Source organism: Staurois parvus, unplaced genomic scaffold, assembly GCF_062004578.1.
Source record: "Staurois parvus isolate SC_StPar_1 unplaced genomic scaffold, SC_StPar_1.0 ptg002686l, whole genome shotgun sequence".
Taxonomy (NCBI): domain Eukaryota; kingdom Metazoa; phylum Chordata; class Amphibia; order Anura; family Ranidae; genus Staurois; species Staurois parvus.
The window spans coordinates 715,623-742,000 of NW_028320482.1; the positions used below are offsets into that span (position 1 = coordinate 715,623).

A 26,378-nucleotide genomic window follows, 5' to 3' on the forward strand; every position below is an offset into this window, starting at 1 on the left:
CCACCTTTAATGTGACCTATAAACTGTACAACAAACTGAAATCTTTTAGGTGGAGGGAAGTAAAAATAAAAAACTAAAATAATATGGTTGCATAAGTGTGCACCCCCCTAAACTAATACTTTGTTGAAGCTCCTTTTGATGTGATTCCAGCACTCAGTCTTTTTGGGTATGAGTCTATCAGTGTGAACCGACCCCATACTGCACTTGGGTATTTCCATTAGAATACCGCTTCCCCGTCCGAACACCGACCATAGACACCACAGCCGACCAACAAGAGTATATGACACCAATCTTGAAGTAATCCAGAAAGTAGACTAGTTTACTTTAACACAGATACAAGATATATACACTCAATGGAACAATCCCCCCTCCCTGCATAATGACACAGGGTGGGGTAATCTGCATTTAGTAACAAGAGACACACCAACAGACAGTCCCATCAGGAGGGAGGGCTGTTGGAGACACACCCCCAAGAAGCCATAACACATAAACACATACATCCCATAATAGTTTGCTCCCAAGCAAGACACACAATAGAACAATGGGATGCAACCACATGGCATTAAACAATCTACAACCCCCACACAATATTAGGACAGATCACCCTGTACCCCTAAAAGGCACAGGGTGACTTACACATAAGAGGGATATGGGGAGCTGAGACAGGGGTCTCCCCACCTCTCCAAAGTGAGCTGGGTTCCATGGGCCCCCCACCCAAAGTGACTCCCGTCACAATCAGCAAGACACATTCTGACTTGCAATATTTGCCCGCTCTTCCTTGCAAAAACACTCCAAATCTGTCAGATTGTGAGGGCATTTCCTGTGCACAGCCCTCTTCAGATCACCCCACAGATTTCTGATCGGATTCAGGTCTGGGCTCTGGTTGGGCCATTCCAAAACTTTAATCTTCTTCTGGTGAAGCCATTCCTTTGTTGATTTGGATGTATGCTTTGGGTCGTTGTCATGCTGAAAGATGAAGTTCCTCTTCATGTTCAGCTTTCAAGCAGAAGCCTGAAGGTTTTGTGCCGATATTGACTAGTATTTGGAACTGTTCATAATTCCCTCGACCTTGACTAAGGCCCCAGTTCCAGCTAAAGAAAAACAGCCCCAAAGCATGATGCTGCCACCACCATGCTTCACTGTGTGTATGGTGTTCTTTTGGTGATGTGCAGACCAGAACACATTTTCTCACATGCTTTTGGGAGACTTCAGATGTGTTTTTGCAAAATTTAGCCGGGCTTGGATGTTTTTCTTCGTTAGAAAAGGCTTCCGTCTTGCCACTCTACCCCATAGCCCAGACATATGAAGAATATGTGAGATTGTTGTCACATGGACCACACAGCCAGGACTTGCCAGATATTCCTGCAGCTCCTTTCATGTTGCTGTAGGCCTCTTGGCAGCCTCCCAGACCAGTTTTCTTCTTGTCTTTTCATCAATTTTGGAGGGATGTCCAGTTCTTGATGTCACTGTTGAGTCATATTTTCTCCACTTGATGATGCCTGTCTTCACTGTGTTCCATGGTACATCTAATGCCTTTGAAATTCTTTTGTACCCTTCTCCTGACTGATACCTTTTAACAATGAGATCCCTCTAATGCTTTGGTAGCTCTCTGTGGACCAAAGCTTTTGCTGTAGGATGCGACTAAAAAAAGTCAGGAAAGACCTACTAGCGCAGCTGAACTTAATTTGGGGTTAATCAGAGGCACTTTAAATGGTAGCAGGTGTGTACTGACTCCTTTTTATCATGATTTTGAATGTGATTCTGAACACAGCTACATCCCCAGTTATAAGAGGGTGTGCACACTTATGCAACCACATTATTTTATGTTTACTCCCCCCCAAAAAAAATAGATTTCAGTTTGTTTTTCAATTAAGTTGTACAGTTTTTAGGTCACATTAAAGGTAGAAAAAGTTCTGAATTGATTTATCTTTGTCTCATTGTTTTACAGCACAGAAACCTGACATTTTAACAGGGGTGTGTAGACTTTTATATCCACTGTATATACACAGGTACAAGTACAGTATATGATAAAGCCCTAACAATTGCAACCCCTGCCAAAAATGTAAATATTTGGTGGGGGTGAAACAGACAATCACAAACCTAGCTATATCCTAACCTAACCTAAAGCATTGTGCAGGAATATATAGTATAATACAGTGGGGGGGGGGTAGACATCCTGACTAATCTGACTACCCAAGCATGTAGTAAAAAATAGACTCAACAAACAACCTAAAGTCTTTTTGTTTTTCCAAAGTTGAGGACCTGGCTCTGCTAAATAAAGTCCAGGGGCTCAGACAGAGGATTGGAAGCCTAGCTCACCCAGCATCTGCAGTAACACCACTCCCTGTGGTGTCAGGGACATCTGCCCCCTTAAGCAGTAATGAAGATGCTGCAGGAAATCCCCCCCCCCCCCCCATTAAAGATCTTCCCAAAGTGTCCAGTAACAAAGGATCTTCTCAAAGTGTCCAGTGATAAAGGATCTTCTCAAAGTGTCCAGTGATAAAGGATCTTCTCAAAGTGTCCAGTGATAAAGGATCTTCTCAAAGTGTCCAGTGATAAAGGATCTTCTCAAAGTGTCCAGTGATAAAGAATCTTCTCAAAGTGTCTTGTAACAAAGGATCTTCTCAGAGTGTCCAGTAACAAAGGATCTTCTCAGAGTGTCCAGTAACAAAGGATCTTCTCAAAGTGTCCAGTGACAAAGGATCTTCTCAAAGTGTCCAGTGATAAAGGATCTTCTCAAAGTGTCCAGTGATAAAGAATCTTCTCAAAGTGTCTTGTAACAAAGGATCTTCTCAGAGTGTCCAGTAACAAAGGATCTTCTCAAAGTGTCCAGTGACAAAGGATCTTCTCAAAGTGTCCAGTGATAAAGGATCTTCTCAAAGTGTTCAGTGATAAAGAATCTTCTCAAAGTGTCTTGTAACAAAGGATCTTCTCAGAGTGTCCAGTAACAAAGGATCTTCTCAAAGTGTCCAGTAACAAAGGATCTTCTCAAAGTGTCCAGTGATAAAGGATCTTCTCAAAGTGTCCAGTGATAAAGAATCTTCTCAAAGTGTCTTGTAACAAAGGATCTTCTCAGAGTGTCCAGTAACAAAGGATCTTCTCAAAGTGTCCAGTGACAAAGGATCTTCTCAAAGTGTCCAGTGATAAAGGATCTTCTCAAAGTGTTCAGTGATAAAGAATCTTCTCAAAGTGTCTTGTAACAAAGGATCTTCTCAGAGTGTCCAGTAACAAAGGATCTTCTCAAAGTGTCCAGTAACAAAGGATCTTCTCAAAGTGTCCAGTGATAAAGGATCTTCTCAAAGTGTCCAGTGATAAAGGATCTTGTCGGAGATCGCCGCGCCGCTGGGCTCAGCGCAGGCGCAGTACACCGCCCTGTACGCGGGCGCCGGGACTTGGCCGACCGCGGCAACCAGGTTCGCGCATGCGCAGTAGAGACCACGGGTGCGCGCCTGGCACCAATGACAGCGCAGGGCGGGATATTTAAACGGCCCTGAGCTGTCATTCAGTGCCTTTTGGTCTTTCTGAATCCTGTGAACCTGTTAACCTGTCAAAGTAAGTTGCTGACCTGGATTGTGCCCTGACCTTGCTGTTTCTCCTGTTCTTGACCCTTGCTTGCCTGACCTCTCTCCTGAATGCCCCCTATTGGATCTGACCTGCTGTTGCTGACCTGGCGTGTGACCCGACTATTCTTTGCCCGCTGCTCTGTACTGCACCGTCCCCATAGTTACCGACCCGGCTTGTATGACCTTGCACTTGCTCAGCCATCCATCCGTCCCTCTCAACGGGGTCTCCAGACCTCCTCATACCTGGCTCTCTCCCGTGGGAGCCCCTGGTGAATACCCCTACCACTGACGGGTGTCCTCAGTAGTCACGACCTGGTCCCAGGGTACTCCAAGTCCATCCCCACCATCAGGGGCCCTGGTGAACAAGTACTCTGGGGCTTAGACTCTGTGCGCTGGGAACATCCGATCAGTGGAGTGCTAGTGGTACCGCCGGGCGGTCCCTTACAGTACCAAAAGGCCATGACTGAGCCTAGAGGAGGGCCCTCCCCGCTAGAGGAAATTTGCAGGCACCTAGCTAATTTGACGCAGGCCGTAACGGCCCTGCAGGACAGATGCATGCAGCTGGAGAATCGCTTCCAGACTTGCTCCATTTCTGACCCTGCCCCACAGGCCCCGGTGTCTGCACCCCCGACCCTGGTAGCTCAGGAGCCAGTCTCAGGGGCTTCCGCCCCGCTCCCTATGGCGGAACCCCGAGTACCATTACCAGAGCGTTTTCACGGGGACCGCACACGCTTCCGGTCATTCCGTGATTCCTGTCTCTTGTTCTTTGAGCTACAACCCCGTACCTTTCTGACCGAAAATGTGAAGGTAGGATTCATTATTTCACTATTACAGGGTGAACCCCAGGATTGGGCCCACCGGTTAAGGGGAAACAATGATCCTCATCTGGGATCGGTCAATAGTTTTTTTGAAGCAATGAAGCAGACATCTTGTATGATGACCCACAGCGGGCAGCCTCTGCCGAAGCGACCTTATATGCGCTCCGGCAGGGCCGGCAGGCGGCAGAGGAATACGCCTCTGATTTCAGGTGGTGGATGGGGGACACACGCTGGAACGAGTTTGCTCTATTGCACCAGTTCCGTATGGGACTCTCCGATCCCTTAAAAGATGAGCTGGCCCGGGTGGAGGTTCCCGAGTCTCTAGAAGACCTTATTGCCCTGACAATTAAAATTGACCGAAGACTGCGGGAACGCAGGCTCGAGAGGTCCGGCCAGGGTCAGCCAATCAACCCGACAAAGCATCCAGAACCCACCACCAGGAGATGCTCCGGAACCTATGCAGCTAGGCCTGGCGTGGCCTAAATTACCACCGGAGGAACGCCAGCGCAGACGAGCACAGAACCTCTGCCTTTACTGCGGTGAAGCTGGTCATATGGTGCGATCCTGCCCTCAGGAAATGAGTAAGTGCACCCGTTTTTCTTCTTTGTCTATTAGCAATACCTGTCCTTCTCAATACTTAGTAGTGCCCCTCTCCTTTCAGCTTCCAGAAAGGACCTTGGAGGTGACAGCCATAGTTGATTCGGGGGCATGCAGCTGTTTCCTGGATTTAGAGTTTGCTCACCAGCAGGGTATCCCTCTCCAACACAGACAGAAGGGCTTCAACATCTTTTTGGCCGATGGTTCCCAGATAAAATCGGGGGTAGTTAATCAGGAAACTCCCCCCATTGCCACTACCATTGCCAACCAGCACCAGGAATTCCTCCGCCTGGACGCTATTGCGTCACCTCTTTTCCCAGTCATTCTGGGGCTCCCATGGTTACGGGCCCATAACCCCCAGATTGACTGGGAAACCGGGTCAATCTCATTCCCTTCCCCATACTGTCGGGAACATTGTCGCACTTCGGGCCCCGCAGGGCCCTGAGTTCTCTTATGCTCCGAAGGAGACTCCGATTTGAAACAGGTTATTCCCGCAGCCTATCATGGGTTCCTGGACGTGTTCAGTAAGCGGGGAGCCGATACCCTGCCCCCCCACCGCCCGTATGACTGTCCAATCGACCTGTTACCAGGCTCTGAAATCCCTTTTGGGCGAATTTTCCCCCTATCTGAGCTTGAATTGGGGGCCCTAAAGGAATATATTGAGGACAGCCTCCAGAAGGGATTCATCCGCCCCTCCACTTCTCCAGCAGGAGCGGGAATCTTCTTCGTGGAGAAAAAAGACAAAACCCTGAGACCTTGTATCGACTACCGGAAGCTGAACAGGGTCACGATCAAAAATCGTTACCCGTTGCCATTGGTACCAGAACTGTTTCAGAGCCTAAAGGCTGCAGTTATATTCACAAAACTTGACTTAAGAGGGGCCTATAACCTGGTACGCATAAGAGAGGGGGAAGAGTGGAAAACAGCTTTCTGTACCCGGTTTGGCCACTTTGAATACCTGGTCATGCCATTTGGGCTCTGCAATGCACCAGCCACCTTCCAACATTTCGTGAACGACATCTTCAGGGATTTTTTGGATGTCTTCGTTATCGTCTACTTGGACGACATACTAATTTTTTCACCCTCTCTGGAGGATCATAGGATGCATGTGGCGAAGGTATTGGGGCGGTTGCGGCAGCATGGGTTATATGCTAAGGCGGAGAAATGTTGCTTCGAGCAATCTAGCATCACATTTCTAGGCCTGATTATCTCCACTGCGGGGGTCGCGATGGACCCCCAGAAGGTCTCTGCAATTTTAGATTGGCCTGAACCCACGGACAAAAAAGGCGTCCAACGGTTTATAGGGTTCGCAAACTTTTATCGGAAGTTCATCAAGAACTTCTCGGGTCTGGTCTCCCCCATTACTCAACTAACCAAACTTGGAACCCGGTTCAAATGGACACCGGAGGTTCAAGAAGCTTTCGATGCACTGAAAAAGCTATTTACCTCGGCACCCATCCTGGGCCACCCGGACGCGGCCCTGCCCTACATCTTGGAGGTAGATGCATCGGAGAATGCGGTAGGATCCATCCTGTCTCAGTGGAAAGGCACCAAAGAATTACTCCATCCCGTAGCATTCTTCTCGAGGAAACTCACCTCAGCGGAGAAGAATTACGATATCGGTGATCGAGAGCTGTTGGCTATCAAAGCAGCGTTAGAGGAATGGAGGTACCTGCTGGAAGGTGCCTCACACCCCATATTGATTTTCACAGACCACAAGAATCTGGAGTATCTGAGGACTGCCAAGCGTCTACGCCCACGGCAGGCAAGATGGGCCCTGTTCTTTTCCAGATTTAATTTTCATATCACTTACAGGCCCGGATCTAAAAATACGAAGCCCGACGCGCTATCTCGTATGTATGAGGACTCCGAAGAAGAACTGGTACCCGACACTATCTTGTCTTCAGGGAACTTCTTGGCGCTCCAGACGGACCTTCGCTCCAAGCTAATAGAAGCATCTACGGCCACATCAACCCCAGTTGGGGTATCCCTCCAGAACAAGGGGGGACTCCTGTGGAAGGGAGATTCAATCATGGTACCTGAGGAAGTCCGGACCCTGGTTTTGGGGCATTGCCACGATCACCCGCTGGCAGGACACTTTGGCCCAGTCAAGACTCTGGAGCTTCTCCGGCGCTCTTTTTGGTGGCCAAACATGGCTAAGGATTGCAAGCGCTACGTGAGATCCTGTACCATCTGCCAGAGGAGCAAACCATCGAGGACCAAAGCCTGGGGGCTGTTGCGACCTTTGCCGATTCCCGAACGGCCTTGGCAGAGGATCGCGATGGACTTCATAGTCGAGCTCCCACCGTCGCAAGACCACACAGCAATTCTGGTGGTCATTGATCGCCTATCCAAAATGGCTCACTTCGTGCCACTAAGGAAGACTCCGTCAGCAGCCGAGACGGCGCGAATATTTATCCGGGAGATCGTTAGACTTCATGGAGTACCTGAGGACATTGTCTCTGATCGAGGGGTCCAATTTACGTCTAAGTTTTGGAGGGCTCTGTGCAAGGCCCTGGACATCAAGTTGTCCCTCTCCTCTGTGTTCCACCCTCAGACCAACGGTTAGACCGAGAGGACGAACCAGACCCTGGAGCAATACTTGCGTTGCTACACGTCTTTCCTGCAGGGTGATTGGTTGTCACTCTTACCCCTGGCGGAGTTCGCTTATAACAACGCAAGCCATTCTGCAACGGGGCAGTCCCCATTCTTTTGGAATTATGGGTTTCACCCTGTCTTTCTCCCTGATTTGGTCTCTGAATGCCCAGTTCCAGCAACGCAGGATGCGTTGACCTTCTTCTCCGCTAATAACAAAATACTCCAGGAAGCCATCGCTCGGGCCCAAGAGGACAATAAGAAGGAGTTTAACAAGAAACGAAGAGGAGATTTGGTGTTGCGGCCTGGGCAGAAGGTGTGGTTGGCCACAACCAACCTAAAGATGCTTTGTCCCTCGAAAAAATTGGGACCTAAATTTGTGGGGCCTTTTCAGGTAAAGCGGATGGTCAACGAAGTAGCATATGAGCTTATCCTTCCGGACACGTTCAGAATTCAACCAGTCTTCCATGTATCCCTGCTGAAGCCACTGATCCCAGATGCCTTCCCAGAACGAGAATCCAGACCCCCGGAGGCCATAACGGTCGAAGGACAAGAGGAATTTGAGGTGGAAACAATCCTTAAGTGCCGAAGAAGGGGGGGCCAGACCCAATTCCTAATAAAGTGGAAGGGCTATGGTCCAGAGGACAATTCCTGGGAACCGGCTCATAATGTCCACGCACCTAGACTAGTCCGGGAGTTTCTTCGTGATCACCCGTGGTGGAGAGATCGGGTGGGCATCCAGAGGTTGCCCGTAGGGGGGGGCAATGTCGGAGATCGCCGCACCTTTGGGCTCGGCGCAGGCGCAGTACACCGCCCTGTACGCGGGCGCCGGGACTTGGCCGACCGCGGCAACCAGGTTCGCGCATGCGCAGTAGAGACCATGGGCGCACGCCTGGCACCAATGACAGCGCAGGGCGGGATATTTAAACGGCCCTGAGCTGTCATTCAGTGCCTTTTGGTCTTTCTGAATCCTGTGAGCCTGTTAACCTGTCAAAGTAAGTTGCTGACCCGGATTGTGCCCTGACCTTGCTGTTTCTCCTGTTCTTGACCCTTGCTTGCCTGACCTCTCTCCTGAATGCCCCCTATTGGATCTGACCTGCTGTTGCTGACCTGGCGTGTGACCCGACTATTCTTTGCCCGCTGCTAGGTACCGCACCGTCCCCATAGTTACCGACCCGGCTTGTATGACCTTGCACTTGCTCAGCCATCCATCCATCTGTCCCTCTCAACGGGGTCTCCAGACCTCCTCATACCTGGCTCTCTCCCGTGGGAGCCCCTGGCGAATACCCCTACCACTGACGGGTGTCCTCAGTAGTCACGACCTGGTCCCAGGGTACTCCAAGTCCATCCCCACCATCAGGGGCCCTGGTGAACAAGTACTCTGGGGCTTAGACTCCGTGCGCTGGGAACATCCGATCAGTGGAGTGCTAGTGGTACCGCCGGGCGGTCCCTTACAGATCTTCTCAAAGTGTCCAGTGATAAAGGATCTTCTCAAAGTGTCCAGCGATAAAGGATCTTCTCAAAGTGTCCAGCGATAAAGGATCTTCTCAAAGTGTCCAGCGATAAAGGATCTTCTCAAAGTGTCTTGTAACAAAGGATCTTCTCAAAGTGTCTTGTAACAAAGGATCTTCTCAGAGTGTCCAGTGATAAAGGATCTTCTCAAAGTGTCCAGTGATAAAGGATCTTCTCAAAGTGTCCAGCGATAAAGGATCTTCTCAAAGTGTCCATTGATAAAGGATCTTCTCAAAGTGTCTTGTAACAAAGGATCTTCTCAAAGTGTCCATTGATAAAGGATCTTCTCAAAGTGTCTTGTAACAAAGGATCTTCTCAAAGTGTCCATTGATAAAGGATCTTCTCAAAGTGTCTTGTAACAAAGGATCTTCTCAAAGTGTCCATTGATAAAGGATCTTCTCAAAGTGTCTTGTAACAAAGGATCTTCTCAAAGTGTCCAGCGATAAAGGATCTTCTCAAAGTGTCCAGTAACAAAGGATCTTCTCAAAGTGTCCAGTAACAAAGGATCTTCTCAGAGTGTCCAGTAACAAAGGATCTTCTCAAAGTGTCCAGTAACAAAGGATCCTCTCAAAGTGTCCAGTAACAAACACCCCTCCCCCCTTTGTCTTGAAAAAGAAGATCTTGAGACCAAGATCATTGGACACAGTTGATCACGTGGTAAACGGCTGCTGTGATTGGCCATTTACCGTATCCTGTGATCAGCTGTGTCAATAGGACACCAGGATCAGAGGCGGCGCTGGGGGTGTGCAGGGGGTGTGTTCTGGAATGACGTCTATGGACATTGTCCCAGAACTAGACAACCGCACTGTAGCCATCCTTTGGCTACAGCACAGTAGGGAAGAAGTTAAGTAGTACATTAGTGAGTAACAGTTCACACAAACATAACTTAGTGAAAGGTGGCTGCTGATTCCAGCTTGACTGTTCAAGCCTTCTATACAGCTGAAGGCAGCTAACTGTATAACTCTGGGTTCAGGATCAGTAACAGATTTCCCTCTGGACTCCAGCCAAAAACAGCCCCACTGCTTGCCACCAAATGAGACGGAACCCTGATTGGGTGATTCCATCAGAGAACCGCTTCCTCGCCACTGGGACACAGGACCGAGGTATTATAGCAGGGCATTGCATCCAGCTAGTGTTGCCTAGTCTTGGATGCAATGCCCAGCTACAGTTGTGTTCAAAATAATAGCAGTCAGACATCACTAACCGGATCAATCACTGTTTTTGGTAGAAATGATATTTCTACATGGCAAATAATTTCCTAGCAGGTGTAGTAGAGTAATAGAAATCCAACAGACCCAACAGTCATGACATGCATGCTGCTGATTCTGAAATTGAATCACTGTAATTGAATCACTCATTGAAAGGGGCGTGTTCAAAATAATAGCAGTGTGGAGTTCTATTAGTGAGGTCATTCATTCTTTGTAAAACAGGTGGCAATTATTGCCCTTATTTAAGGAAGGAAGGCAGCAAATGTTGTACATGCTGGTTACAGTGCATTTCTCTCTGAAATTCTGAGGAAAATGGGTCGTTCCAGACATTGTTCAGAAGAACAGCGTACCTTGATTAAAAAGTTGATTGGAGAGGGGAAAACATATAAAGAAGTGCAGAAAATGATCGGCTGCTCAGCTAAAATGATGGCAAATGCTTTAAAATGGCAACAAAAACCTGAAAGACGTGGAAGAAAGCGAAAAACTACCATTGGAATGGATAGAAGAATAGCCAAAATGGCGCGGACTCAGCCAACAATCAGCTCCAGGAAGATGAAAGAAGGTGTGACGTTCCCTGTGAGGACTGTTACAATTAGAAGACACCTATGTGAAGCCAAGCTATCTGCAAGAAGTCCCCGCAAAGTCCCACTGTTGGAAAAAAGACATGTGCTGAAGAGGTTACAATTTGCCAAAGAGCACATTGACCGGCCTAAAGAGAAATGGCGCAACATTTTGTGGACTGATGAGAGTAAAGTTGTTCTTTTTGGGTCTAGTGGCCGGAGACAGTTTGTCAGACGACCCCCAAACACTGAATTCAAGCCACAGTACACTGTGAAGACAGTGAAGCATGGTGGTGCAAGCATCATGATATGGGGATGTTTCTCATACTACGGTGTTGGGCCTGTTTATTGCATACCAGGGATCATGGATCAGTTTGAATACATCAGAATACTTGAAGAGGTCATGCTGCCTTATGCTGAAGAGGAAATGCCCTTGAAATGGGTAATCCAACAAGACAACTATTTGATAAGATCTATCTTATATATAAGATATATAGTATAATACAGTGGGGGGGGGGGTTAGACATCCTGACTAATCTGACTACCCAAGCATGTAGTAAAAAATAGACTCAACAAACAACCTAAAGTCTTTTTTTTTTTCCAAAGTTGAGGACCTGGCTCTGCTAAACAAAGTCCAGGAGCTCAGACAGAGGATTGGAAGCCTAGCTCACCCAGCACCTGCAGTAACACCACTCCCTGTGGTGTCAGGGACATCTGCCCCCTTAAGCAGTAATGAAGATGCTGCAGGAAATCCCCCCCCCCCATTAAAGATCTTCCCAAAGTGTCCAGTAACAAAAGATCTTCTCAAAGTGTCCAGTAACAAAGGATCTTCTCAAATTGTCCAGCAATAAAGGATCTTCTCAAAGTGTCCAGTGATAAAGGATCTTCTCAAAGTGTCCAGTGATAAAGGATCTTCTCAAAGTGTCCAGTGATAAAGGATCTTCTCAAAGTGTCCAGTAACAAAGGATCTTCTCAGAGTGTCCAGTAACAAAGGATCTTCTCAGAGTGTCCAGTAACAAAGGATCTTCTCAAAATATCTTGTAACAAAGGATCTTCTCAAAATGTCTTGTAACAAAGGATCTTCTCAAAATGTCCATTGTATACAATTGTGTTGTTAGCTGTCATTGGTCAAAGGATCTTCTCAGAGTGTCCAGTAACAAAGGATCTTCTCAAAGTGTCCAGTAACAAAGGATCTTCTCAAAGTGTCCAGTAACAAAGGATCTTCTCAGAGTGTCCAGTAACAAAGGATCTTCTCAGAGTGTCCAGTAACAAAGGATCTTCTCAGAGTGTCCAGTAACAAAGGATCTTCTCAGAGTGTCCAGTAACAAAGGATCTTCTCAGAGTGTCCAGTAACAAAGGATCTTCTCAGAGTGTCCAGCAACAAAGGATCTTCTCAGAGTGTCCAGCAACAAAGGATCTTCTCAAAGTGTCCAGCAACAAAGGATCTTCTCAAAGTGTCCAGCAACAAAGGATCTTCTCAAAGTGTCCAGTAACAAAGGATCTTCTCACAGTGTCTAGCAACAAAGGATCTTCTCAAAGTGTCCAGTAACAAAGGATCTTCTCAAAGTGTCCAGTAACAAAGGATCTTCTCAAAGTGTCCAGTAACAAAGGATCTTCTCAAAGTGTCCAGTAACAAAGGATCTTCTCAAAATGTCTTGTAACAAAGGATCTTCTCAAAATGTCCATTGTATACAATTGTGTTGTTAGCTGTCATTGGTCAAAGGATCTTCTCAGAGTGTCCAGTAACAAAGGATCTTCTCAGAATGTCTAGTAACAAAGGATCTTCTCAAAGCATCCAGTAACAAAGGATCTTCTCAAAATATCTATTGTATACAATTGTGTTGTTAGCTGTCATTGGTCAAAGCAGTCACATGGAATAGACAGGGCCAATCACAGCCCATCTGTATCATGTGATCAGCTTTGCCCACTCACAGCTAATTACAACAAGAGACTGAATGAATCAGTTTCATTCAGTAACAATGATTGCAAATATCAATGAAATACATTGGTATTATCAATCATAATGTGTTAAAAAAAAAAAAGAAAAATCCTGAGCACTTGTCCAGAGTAGTTCTATGTTACTACGGTAACATTGTATTGCTTTGGTCACAGTGTACTGAAAAATAAAATAAAAAATAAAAAAATAATAGAAAAAATAAAAAAAAAATACAAATTATTATTATTATTATACAGGATTTATATAGCGCCAACAGTTGGCTCAGCGCTTTACAAAATGAAGGCAGACATTACAGTTACAATACAATTTGAAACAAGAGAAAACAGAGGGCCCGGCTCCTCAGAGCTTACAATTAGAGATGAGCGAATCGAACCTGGCGAAGTGGAATTCGTTTCGAATTTCAGGAAAAATTCGATTCGCATCGAATCCGAATTTTAGCAAACTTCGGGTGCACGAATCGAATTTTTCCCGATCAGCCGGCAAAAGTGTCACTGCAGAGAGCTCCGCTATTTCTGACAGTTCTGACAGTTCATTTACAGCGGTTGAAACATTGTATCTATTTGTTTCCATTTAGGATACAGATGTTTTTATTCGGAAATAAATAGATACAATGTTTCAACCGCTGTAAATGTGAAGGAACTGTCAGAGAACTGTCAGAAATAGCGGAGCTCTCTGCAGATACACTTTTTGCTGTACTGGAATACTTCTTCTTTTCATTCTTCTTCTTCTTTTCATTCTTCTTCTTCTTCTTTTCATTCTTCTTTTCATTCTTCTTCTTCTTCTTTTCATTCTTCTTCTTCTTCTTTTCATTCTTCTTCTTCTTCTTTTCATTCTTCTTCTTCTTCTTTTCATTCTTCTTCTTCTTTTCATTCTTCTTCTTTTCATTCTTCTTTTCATTCTTCTTCTTCTTTTCATTCTTCTTCTTCTTCTTTTCATTCTTCTTTTCATTCTTCTCATTCTTCTTTTCATTCTTCTTTTCATTCTTCTTCTTCTTTTCATTCTTCTTCTTCTTCTTCTTTTCATTCTTCTTTTCATTCTTCTTCTTCTTTTCATTCTTCTTTTCATTCTTCTTCTTCTTCTTTTCATTCTTCTTCTTCTTCTTCCTTTCATTCTCCTTCTTCTTCTTTTCATTCTTCTTTTCATTCTTCTTCTTCTTCTTTTCATTCTTCTTCTTCTTTTCATTCTTCTTTTCATTCTTCTTCTTCTTCTTCTTTTCATTCTTCTTCTTTTCATTCTTCTTTTCATTCTTCTTCTTCTTTTCATTCTTCTTCTTCTTTTCATTCTTCTTTTCATTCTTCTCATTCTTCTTTTCATTCTTCTTCTTCTTTTCATTCTTCTTCTTCTTTTCATTCTTCTTTTCATTCTTCTTCTTTTCATTCTTCTTCTTCTTTTCATTCTTCTTTTCATTCTTCTTCTTCTTCTTCTTTTCATTCTTCTTCTTCTTCTTCTTTTCATTCTTCTTCTTCTTCTTCTTTTCATTCCTCTTCTTCTTCTTCTTCTTTTCATTCCTCTTCTTCTTCTTCTTCTTTTCATTCTTCTTCTTCTTCTTCTTCTTTTCATTCTTCTTCTTCTTCTTTTCATTCTTCTTCTTCTTCTTTTCATTCTTCTTTTCATTCTTCTTCTTCTTTTCATTCTTCTTCTTCTTCTTCTTCTTTTCATTCTTCTTCTTCTTCTTCTTCTTTTCATTCTTCTTCTTCTTCTTTTCATTCTTCTTCTTCTTCTTTTCATTCTTCTTTTCATTCTTCTTTTCATTCTTCTTCTTCTTTTCATTCTTCTTCTTCTTCTTCTTTTCATTCTTCTTTTCATTCTTCTTCTTCTTCTTCTTTTCATTCTTCTTTTCATTCTTCTTCTTCTTCTTCTTCTTTTCATTCTTCTTCTTCTTCTTTTCATTCTTCTTCTTCTTCTTCTTTTCATTCTTCTTTTCATTCTTCTTCTTCTTCTTCTTTTCATTCTTCTTTTCATTCTTCTTCTTCTTCTTTTCATTCTTCTTTTCATTCTTCTCATTCTTCTTTTCATTCTTCTTTTCATTCTTCTTCTTCTTCTTTTCATTCTTCTTCTTCTTCTTTTCATTCTTCTTCTTCTTCTTTTCATTCTTCTTTTCATTCTTCTTCTTCTTCTTTTCATTCTTCTTCTTCTTCTTTTCATTCTTCTTTTCATTCTTCTTCTTTTCATTCTTCTTCTTCTTCTTTTCATTCTTCTTCTTCTTCTTTTCATTCTTCTTTTTCTTCTTTTCATTCTTCTTTTTCTTCTTTTCATTCTTCTTTTCATTCTTCTTCTTTTCATTCTTCTTTTCATTCCTCTTCTTCTTCTTCTTCTTCTTTTCATTCTTCTTCTTCTTCTTCTTCTTCTTCTTTTCATTCTTATTCTTCTTCTTTTCATTCTTCTTCTTCTTCTTTTCATTCTTCTTTTCATTCTTCTTCTCATTCTTCTTTTCATTCTTCTTCTCATTCTTCTTTTCATTCTTCTTCTTTTCATTCTTCTTCTTCTTGTCATTCTTCTTCTTCTTGTCATTCTTCTTTTCATTCTTCTTGTCATTCTTCTTTTCATTCTTCTTGTCATTCTTCTTTTCATTCTTCTTCTTCTTCTTTTCATTCTTCTTTTTCTTCTTTTCATTCTTCTTTTCATTCTTCTTCTTCTTCTTCTTCTTTTCATTCCTCTTCTTCTTCTTCTTCTTCTTTTCATTCTTCTTCCTCTTCTTTTCATTCTTCTTCTTCTTCTTTTCATTCCTCTTCTTCTTCTTTTCATTCTTCTTTTCATTCTTCTTCTCATTCTTCTTCTCATTCTTCTTTTCATTCTTCTTCTCATTCTTCTTTTCATTCTTCTTCTTTTCATTCTTCTTCTTCTTGTCATTCTTCTTCTTCTTGTCATTCTTCTTTTCATTCTTCTTGTCATTCTTCTTTTCATTCTTCTTGTCATTCTTCTTTTCATTCTTCTTGTCATTCTTCTTTTCATTCTTCTTCTTCTTCTCATTCTTCTTCTCATTCTTCTTCTCATTCTTCTTCTCATTCTTCTTCTCATTCTTCTTTTCATTCTTCTTTTCATTCTTCTTTTCATTCTTCTTCTTTTCATTCTTCTTCTTTTCATTCTTCTTCTTTTCATTCTTCTTCTTTTCATTCTTCTTCTTCTTCGTCGTGCCCCGTGACTGCCCACATGAGTGAAGTGTGCGGTGATTCTAAGATCGACGGCACTCATCTGCATGTCATACTGACTGTCAGTATTATTTCTCTTCCCCAGCAGACTCCAAGGGCATTTAAATTAAAGGTACAGTGTTCTGCACTAATATAAAGGCTCTCTGAAGCCTAGAAACCCTTTAAATAAGTTAAATTCGCGGCGAATAAATTTGCATCGAATCGAATTTCTCCCGCAAATTCGGCGAATCGGCCGAATCGAATTTTTGAATAATTCGCTCATCTCTACTTACAATCTAGGAGATTAAATTATTATTTTTATTATTTTCACAGAAGAAATGTAGCAGAATACATTTTTTATCTAAATTTATGAAGAAATTTTATTTATTTGCAAAATTTAATAACAGAAACAAAGAAAAGAGTGTTCTTTTTCAAAAGGTCCCGGTTTTATTTGGTAAAAAAAATAAAAAAAACTCAGTGATGATTACATACCACCAAAAGAAAGCTCTATTTGTGTGAAAAAAATGATACAAATTTCATATGGGTACCGTGTTGCACGACCGCGCAATTGTCAAAGTGTGACAGCGCTGAAAGCTGAAAATTGGCCTGGGCAGGAAGGGGGTGACAGTGCCCGGTATTGAAGGGGTTAAATTGGACCACAGTTATACAAATGTGAACAAGTAGGTGCTACGCTCAGAGATAACCCCCACAGAGGCGCAATGTCGGTGCTCTGGCTCTGTGTGTCTTCCCAGCGCAGATGCAACGGAATAATGAAGATTGGTATCGTCTTCCAGAATAATAAACTTTATTGAGAAAATAAAATGTGCATATAAAATGGTTTACGCGTTTCAGCAATAAGCCTTAGCCATGAGTTATAGAGATGTCAGAAGGAGGAGCGGAGTCCAGGGGAAGTGGAATTTTCCCACGAAAGGTGTAGTCTCCAATATCTTGGAGATTCAAGCAGCTTTTTTGGCCTTAACATCTCTGTTGTAGAAGATCCACCAGAAACCAGAGAGTGCATGTGATCAGCATAGGGCCAATCAAAAATGTTCAGAAGTGGTCAGGGGTTCTGCATCCTCCTAGAGCAGAAAGAGAACTCCTCCTACAAGCTTTAACATGTGCTCGGCTGGACACTGATAGAAGTCACAAGACTCTATATACTGCTGATGAGAAAAGGTATTTATGTTTACTAAACTAATTGCACTTCCATGCTCTGTACTATGGGAGACCAGATATAGTGAATGCAGGGTCCGGGGAGACCAGATGTAGTGAATGCGGGGTCCGGGGAGACCAGATATAGTGAATGCAGGGTCCGAGGAGAGCGGATACAGTAAATGCAGGGTCCGGGGAGAGCAGATATAGTGAATGTGGGGTCTGGGGAGAGCGGATACAGTAAATGCAGGGTCCGGGGAGAGCGGATATAGTGAATGCAGGGTCTGGGGAGTGCGGATACAGTAAATGCAGGGTCCGGGGAGAGCAGATATAGTGAGTGTGGGGTCCGGGGAGAGCGGATATAGTGAATGCGGGGTCCGGGGAGAGCGGATATAGTGAATGCGGGGTCCTTGGAGAGCGGATACAGTGAATGCATGGTCCGGGGAGAGCGGATATAGTGAATGCGGGGTCCGGGGAGAGCGGATATAGTGAATGCGGGGTCCGGGGAGAGCGGATATAGTGAATGCGGGGTCCGGGGAGAGCGGATATAGTGAATGCAGGGTCTGGGGAGACCGGATATAGTGAATGCGGGGTCCGAGGAGAGCGGATATAGTGAATGCGGGGTCCTGGGAGAGCAGATACAGTAAATGCAGGGTCCGGGGAGAGCAGATATAGTGAATGCGGGGTCCAGGGTGAACGGATACAGTGAATGCGGGGTCTGGGGAGAGCGGATATAGTGAGTGCGGGGTCCGGGGAGAGCGGATATAGTGTATGCGGGGTCTGGGGAGAGCGGATATAGTGAATGCAGGGTCCGGGGAGACCAGATATAGTGAATGCAGGGTCCGAGGAGAGCGGATATAGTGAATGCGGGGTCCTGGGAGAGCAGATACAGTAAATGCAGGGTCCGGGGAGAGCAGATATAGTGAATGCGGGGTCCAGGGTGAACGGATACAGTGAATGCGGGGTCTGGGGAGAGCGGATATAGTGAGTGCGGGGTCCGGGGAGAGCGGATATAGTGAATGCGGGGTCTGGGGAGAGCGGATATAGTGAATGCAGGGTCCGGGGAGACCAGATATAGTGAATGCAGGGTCCGAAGAGAGCGGATACAGTGAATGCGGGGTCCGGGGAGAGCGGATATAGTGAATGTGGGGTCCGGGGTGAGCGGATACAGTGAATGCAGGGTCCAGGGAGAGCGGATACAGTGAATGTGGGGTCCTGGGAGAGCGGATACAGTGAATGCAGGGTCCGGGGAGACCGGATATAGTGAATGCGGGGTCTGGGGAGAGCGGATATAGTGAATGCGGGGTCCAGGGAGAGCGGATTAAGTGAATGCGGGGTCTGGGGAGAGCGGATATAGTGAATGCAGGGTCTGGGGAGACCAGATATAGTGAATGCAGGGTCCGAGGAGAGCGGATACAGTGAATGCGGGGTCCGGGGAGAGCGGATATAGTGAATGTGGGGTCCGGGGAGAGCGGATATAGTGAATGCAGGGTCCAGGGGAAAGCAGATATAGTGAATGCGGGGTCAGGGCAGACCTGATATAGTGGATGCGGGGTCCGGGGAGAGCAGATATAGTGAATGCGGGGTCTGGGGAGAGCAGATATAGTGAATGCGGGGTCTGGGGAGAGCAGATATAGTGAATGCAGGGTCCGGGGAGAGCGGATATAGTGAATGCAGGGTCCGGGGAGAGCGGATATAGTGCATGCAGGGTCCGAGGAGACCAGATATAGTGAATGCGGGGTCTGGGGAGAGCAGATATAGTGAATGCGGGGTCTGAGGTGAGCGGATATAGTAAATGCGGGGTCTGGGGAGACCGGATATAGTGAATGCAGGGTCCAGGGAGAGCAGATACAGTGAATGCGGGATCCAGGGAGAGCGGATATAGTAAATGCGAGGTCCGGGGAGACCGGATATAGTGAATGCGGGGTCCAGGGAGAGCAGATACAGTGAATGCGGGATCCAGGGAGAGAGGATATAGTGAATGCGGGGTCCGGGGTGACCGGATATAGTGAATGCAGGGTCCGGGGAGACCAGATATAGTGAATGCGGGGTCCGGGGAGACCAGATATAGTGAATGCAGGGTCCGGGGAGACCAGATATAGTGAATGCGGGGTCCGGGGAGAGCGGATATAGTGAATGCAGGGTCCGGGGAGAGTGGATATAGTGGATGCGGGGTCTGGGGAGAGCAGATATAGTGAATGCAGGGTCCGGGGAGAGCGGATATAGTGAATGCAGGGTCCGGGGAGAGCGGATATAGTGAATGCAGGGTCCGGGGAGAGCGGATATAGTGAATGCAGGGTCCGGGGAGACCAGATATAGTGAATGCAGGGTCCGGGGAGACCAGATATAGTGAATGCGGGGTCCGGGGAGAGCGGATATAGTGAATGCAGGGTCCGGGGAGAGTGGATATAGTGGATGCGGGGTCTGGGGAGAGCAGATATAGTGAATGCAGGGTCCGGGGAGAGCGGATATAGTGAATGCAGGGTCCGGGGAGAGCGGATATAGTGAATGCAGGGTCCGGGGAGAGCGGATATAGTGAATGCAGGGTCCGGGGAGACCAGATATAGTGAATGCGGGGTCCGGGGAGAGCGGATATAGTGAATGCAGGGTCCGGGGAGAGCGGATACAGTGAATGCTGGGTCCGGGGTTTAGTAACACTTTAAATGCATGTGTATGATTTCGGCTGTTTATGCAAAACCATGCTTGATGGAAGAAACTAAAATATCTATTTGTAAAATATTGGTTGGACAATGGTGACAAGAATTTGTCCAGCTGTGACAAATTCTGTTCGTATTTAAATAAACAGTAATTTACTATGATCATAGACTTCATCTATTAGCTCTATTGCAATCTTAATATTGCAGTGCTGCATTATTACCACTAGATGGTGCTAATAATCATAGGAAATCACTGCATGAAATAAAGTATGGCCAGTATTCATTCAACTAATCTTTTAAACTTGGGTATGTTAGGCTGATATCCTGATAATCTCAGCTGATTTCTCACCTCTCAAGTGTGAAATCTTCCACCACAAAATGCACTCAGCCAATGAAAGGTGATGACTCCATTTTTATTCTTCTCCTGCTATCAATGGCCAACCCGGTCCCACACTTCATCCATGTCTTTGGTGACCTCTGATCTCCTTATGAACTGTTTCTTCCATGATGAAGATCAGCCATGGAGTATATCTGAGGTGTATATCAGGGTGTGCTTCTTCCCCACATGAGAGCTGGGATGTCCAGCAACATTCATCTAGAAGACATTTTCCGCACTCAAGGCACCAATACACCTCCAGGGTTGTGTGAGACCCCTGATGTACAGGAAGACAGGACTTCAGTGAGGAACATTTCCCTCACTCAGGACAGGAAAGTGGCTTCTCCCCCATGTGCAATCTCTGATGTATGGAAAGGCTTGATTTATCTGAAAAACATTTCCCACACACAGGACAGGAATACGTCTTTTCCCCCGTGTGAGATCTCTGATGTATGGAAAGATAGAACTTCTTTTTCTAACACTCTGGACAGGATTATGGCTTCTCCCTCAAGTGAGATCTCTGATGTCTGTACAGATGTGACTTCTGTGAAAAACATCTCCTGCACTCCAGACAAGAGTATGGCTTTTCCCCCGTATGAGATCTCTGATGTGTGACAAGATCTGATTTTTGAACAAAACATTTCCCGCACTCAGAACAGGAATACGGCTTCTCTCCTGTGTGCAATCTCTGATGTCTATAAAGAGAGTACTTGTCCGAAAACCACCTCCCGCACTCAGGGCAGTTATATGGCTTTCCCCGTGTGTGAGACCTTTGATGTTTGAAAGGTGAATTTTGTACAAAGTATTTCCTGCACTCAAAACAGGTCGATGGCTTCTCACTCGTGTACAATCTCTGATGAATAGAAAGACTGGAATTCCCGCATTCAGGACAGGAATATGGATTTTCCCCTGTGTGCAATCTCTTATGTCTGTAAAGATTGGACATGTCTGAAAAACATTTCCCGCACTCAGTACAGGAATACGGCTTTTCCCCTGTGTGGGACCTATGGTGTTTCTCAAGTTGTGATTTTTGCAGAAAACATTTCCCGCACTCAGGACAGGAATACGGCTTCTCCCCCCTGTGCAATTTCTGATGTATGTGAAGACTGGACTTCTTTGAAAAACTTTTCCCGCACTCAGAACAAGAATATGGCTTCTCACCTGTGTGAGCTCTTATATGCAAATTAAGTTGGGATTTAAAATAGAAACCCTTCCCGCACTCAGTACAGGAGAAGCTCTTCTCTGTTGGAAGGCCGGCCCGGTCCCGCACAGTCTGAGGTTCCTCAGGATACGAGGAATCCGATGGTCCATCTACACTGGGTGGTGCCGGATGGACATTGGAGGGAGCCGAGTTTTCTCCTGGACTATACTGTGTGATGTCCTCATCTTCTACTTTCCAGTCTGGAGACAAAGTGAGACAATCCTCGGAGGTTTTCCTCATCTCCCGGCCATGGACTAAAATACAAGACAAAGAGGATAACTAGACAGGATCTGATTGGTTCCCTCAAACCAGGACTCCGCCCACATCAAGCAGCTTGGTCTCTGAGGAGCCTACAATTCCACCCTCAAGGGAACTAGGAAATGGCTCCTCTGATCTCCTACCAGGTCAATTCTTTATTCATGAACCTTAGTCAGAGAGTGAGGAAACAACCAGAAGTGTCTTTTATAGGAGGGCCAGTGATGAGGGGATTATAGGACGAGGGTCCCCACCCCCTCTATCACTCATCTCCATCTTCCCAACACAAGAAGTACTGCACTTCCTTATTTACTCCATGATTTAGTCATGAAGAACAGCGGGGCTGAGCCCCACCAGAGGTCAGAGAGTGAGGATGGGGGGAGAACAACCAAGATGAAGACTGGACTGATCCTGAAGACCACCATCATTGGGGTATTGACTCCTCCCTCATTATCACTTTCTGTTTAAGGGTCCAAAATTGGAGGATGTTATCACATTATTATCACCATGTAAAAGTCTGTGCTCCAATCACATCATCCGATATAAAATGTCCAGCTGGGAGGAAATGGGGGGAACAAAAGAGAATCCATATTATGTGTATATATAGCAGTGGGGGGAGGGTGGAGAGCAGAAGTCAGGACTATGGAATGAACAACATAGTAATATAGTATATATTGCAGAGGTCAGGAGTATGTAATGTACAACATGGAGTATATAGTGCAGGGGTCAGGAGTATGTAATGTACAACATACAGTATATAGTGCAGGGGTCAGGAGTATGGAATGTACAACATGGAGTATATAGTGCAGGGGTCAGGAGTATGTAATGTACAACATAGAGTATATAGTGCAGGGGTCAGGAGTATGTAATGTACAACATAGAGTATATAGTGCAGGGGTCAGGAGTATGTAATGTACAATATACATTTATACAGTGTAAGGGTCAGGACTCATAATATTGGTATTCAGTAATCAGTGGAAGATTAAATGTTTCCTGTAGACAAGTTGCAGAGATCCCACACCGCTGCCTCCCATCTCCTGAGACTGCACTCAGTGACTTGGGTCTGAGACCATACAGCAGGGTGGCGAACCTACCAAAGTGAAATTTACTGACAGGTAAAAAGTTAGCCAAAAAATTATTTTCAAATATCAATATTTAAGCTACAGACAAGTAGATAGTGTGATTATCAATGAGCTTAAATTATAGCAAAAGGCAAAAAACATATTTCTCTTTTTACATGAAGGTCAGGTTAATATAATCCACCAGACAGTTCCCCCTTACATCAAAGTTTGCAGGGTTCCCCTTTAGAGTGCAAAGGGGAACTCTGCGGACTCTGATGTAAAACGCAACACCATGGACTCCAAACTAAAGGAAAAATCTGTGAGGTCTGATGTAAGGAGGAATGCTGTACACTGGTTACCAGAGCCCCCTTACACAAGAGTCCACAGAGAAACCCTGTACATCACAGTCCACAGAGTTCTCCCTTACATTAGAGTCCACAGAGTACCCCTTTACATCAGAGATTCTGTCTACATCAAGCTCAGCAGAGTTCTCCTTTGCACTGTAAGGGGGAAACCTGCAGATTCTGATGTAAAAGGGAACACTGAGGACACTGATTTAGGGGTAATGCCGGGAACTCTAATGAGGTGGGGACTCTGGTAACCACAGACCACCTTCTGCAGAGTGAATACAGTAAGGTAAGGGGGGGTACTGGTATAAGAGGGAACTTTTATGTCAGTGTCTCCCCTTATCTTAGTGTATTCACAAAGACTGTGTGGTGACTGGCATGGCTGGAGTAATGTCACACTGACATCCTCCATAAGAATGCTTGCTTGCTCGGGTGACTGCCCGGAGTCATACAGTTGCAAGAAAAAGTATGTGAACCCCTTGGGATTACGTGGAGTTTTGCATGAATTGGGCATAAAATGTGCTCTTAACGTCATCTAAGTCACAACAATAGAAGAACACAGTCTGCTGAACATAATACTACACAAACATTAGATGTTGCCATGGTTTAATTGCACATAACATGTAAACATTCACAGTGCAGGGAGGAAAAAGTATGTGAACCTTTGGACTTAATACCTGGTTGACCCTCCTTTGGCAGCAATAACCTCAACCAAACGTTTCCTGTAGTTGCAGATCAGACCTGCACAACGATCTGGAGTCATTTTGGACCACTCCTCTTCACAAAACTGTTTCAGTGTAGCAATATTCTTGGGATGTCTGGTGTGAATCGCTCTCTTAAGGTCATGCCACAGCATTTCAATCGGGTTGAGGTCAGGACTCTGACTGGGCCACTCCAGAAGGCGTATTCTGTGCTGTTGCAGCCATTGTTTTGTTGAATTACTTGTATGCTTTGGGTCATTGTCCTGTTGCATCCCCCATCCTCTGCGGAGCTTCAGTTGGCGGACAGATGGTCGTACGTTTTCCTGCAAAATGTCTTGATAAACTCTGGAATTCATTTTCCCATCAATGACAACAATCCGTCCAGGCCCTGAGGCAGCAAAGCAGCCCCAAACCATGATGCTCCCTCCACCATGTTTCACAGTGGGGATGAGGTTTTGATGTTGGGATGCTGTGCCTTTTTTTCTCCACACATAGTGTTGTGTTCTTCCAAACAACTCAATCTTGGTTTCATCTGTCCACAGTATATTTTGCCAGTAGTGCTGTGGAACATCCAGGCGCTCTTTTGCAAACTTCAAACGTGCTGCAATATTCTGTTTGGACAGCAATGGCTTCCTCCGTGGTGTCCTCCCATGTACTCCATTCTTGTTTAATGTTTTCCTTATTGTAGATGTGTCAACAAAAATGTTAGCATGTGCCAGAGATTTCTGTAGGTCTTTAGCTGACACTCTGGGATTCTTCTTTACCTCATGCAGCATTCTGCGCTGTGCTCTTGCAGTCATTTTTACAGGACGACCACGCCTAGGGAGAGTAGCAACAGTGCTAAACTTTCTCCATTTGTAGACAGTCTGTCTTACCGTGGACACATGAACATCAAGGCTCAAGGAGATACTTTTGTAACCCTTTCCAGCTTCATGCAAGTCAACAATTCTTGATCGTAGTTCTTCTGAGAGCTCTTTTCTGCGAGGCATGGTTCACATCAGACAGTGCTTCTTGAAACCAGTAAACCCAAAACAGGTGTGTGTTATTTAAGGGCAGGACAGCTGTCAGCAACACATCCAATATCATCACACTGATTGGAGTCAAGGTTGGCTCACTCCTGGCTCCAATTAGCTCTGGGAGAAGTCATTAAGCTAGGGCCTCACATACTTTTTCCTCACTGCACTGTGAATGTTTACATGTTATGTGCAATTAAACCATGGCAACATCTAATGTTTGTGTAGTATTATGTTCAGCAGACTGTGTTCTTCTATTGTTGTGACTTAGTTGACGTTCAGAGCACATTTTATGCCCAATTCATGCAAAACTCCACATAATCCCAAGGGGTTCACATACTTTTTCTTGCAACTGTATTTGTTTCAGATGTCCGCTATCCGTAACGGACATTTATGTACAGTTTGTAAATCTGCCAATATTTACAAACTGTCTGTAAATTTACGGAGAGTTGTCAATCCTGCTATATAGACATATCCCTCCGCCTGGCACAGCCAGCAAACAACAGAGCAAGTAACCCTCGGAGAATTGTTCTGTCAGAGATCTTGCTAGACCCGGGCATGGGGAAGAAGACCCAAATCACATGTCCCAGGTGCCTAGGTCTAGTAATACCTATAGTGAAAAATCAACATTTTACTACGAGCTGAACCCCAGAACCTCCATAAATCCAGTCTAGATACATAAATTGTGTCTGCAGCACAGAGAAGGAAGATTATCCGAGAGAAATCCAGGAATACAGGACGGGGAACACAGCTCAGGAAAGTGACCAGGGGATTACAGGCTGATATCACCCAGTCCCCGCCCTACTCTGGACCAATCAGTGAGCAGTATGGGTGGAGGAATGGATTTAGTGTTCATGACCCACCTGTGCTGATCTCTGTAGGAGTGTCCTCCTCTATAAATGTCCCCGTTATTCCATCCTCCTCCATAGACTGCTGATCATCCCTCACATACGTCTCTTCTTCTTCTGATTTAACCTCAACTTTTATATCTATCAGATTTCCACCCTAAACCAAGAGAAGAAACAACAATAACATCTATAAAATATAAGCATTAAAATTGTGACATCACTTTAAGAATCCACACATTGTGTTCATGAGTCCATGTTCAAGATGCCTTGTCCCACCAACCTTGTAATGGTGAGGGATGGTGTGATCTTCCTGTGTGGAATCCCGGGAATACAGAGGACGGGGACATCTCTCTGGTGGGTTCCCATGACTGGATCCATCTACCTGATGATGGTGAGGGATGGTGTGACCTTCCTGTGTGGAATCCCGGGAATACAGAGGATGGGGACATCTCTCTGGTGGGTTCCCATGACTGGATCCATCTGTAGGAAACACAAACACTGACTGAATCCATTGTTTCTATGTGTTTATCAGATGATGGGGGATCTAGGTGGATCCTCCGTACTGCTCTCTCCTTTACAATAAAGTCTCCTCTTACCCGGTGATGTGAGGGGCGGCTGATTGTCCATCATGACGTCCTTGTAGAGATCCTTGTGTCCTTCTAAATACTCCCACTCCTCCATGGAGAAATAGACAGTGACACCCTGACACCTTATAGGAACCTGACACACACAATGATACAGTCACCATCCAGACACATCCCTTGTCTGTTACTGGAGAATGTCCCAGAATTCCCGGCACCGCTCACCTCTCCTGTCACCAGCTCCATCA

The 26,378-nt window shown here is 45.2% G+C and overlaps 2 protein-coding genes across 2 annotated transcripts; both read right to left on the reverse strand.

The window, feature by feature from the left end:
* Nucleotides 1–20,139: 20,139 nt before the first annotated feature.
* LOC149429892 (uncharacterized) lies at nucleotides 20,140–21,786 on the reverse strand. The gene has a single exon (XM_089666327.1). It carries the CDS (start codon nucleotides 21,562–21,564, stop codon nucleotides 20,617–20,619), a length of 948 nt encoding a protein of 315 aa, XP_089522453.1. The 5' UTR covers nucleotides 21,565–21,786; the 3' UTR covers nucleotides 20,140–20,616.
* A 3,380-nt stretch (nucleotides 21,787–25,166) lies between these two features.
* Nucleotides 25,167–26,349, reverse strand: LOC149429893 (uncharacterized). The gene is made up of 3 exons (XM_089666330.1): nucleotides 26,146–26,349; nucleotides 25,830–26,029; nucleotides 25,167–25,706 (listed from the first exon to the last, which is right to left on the reverse strand). Exons 1-3 carry the CDS (start codon nucleotides 26,228–26,230, stop codon nucleotides 25,554–25,556), a joined length of 438 nt encoding a protein of 145 aa, XP_089522456.1. The 5' UTR covers nucleotides 26,231–26,349; the 3' UTR covers nucleotides 25,167–25,553.
* Between the last annotated feature and the right edge of the window lie 29 nt (nucleotides 26,350–26,378).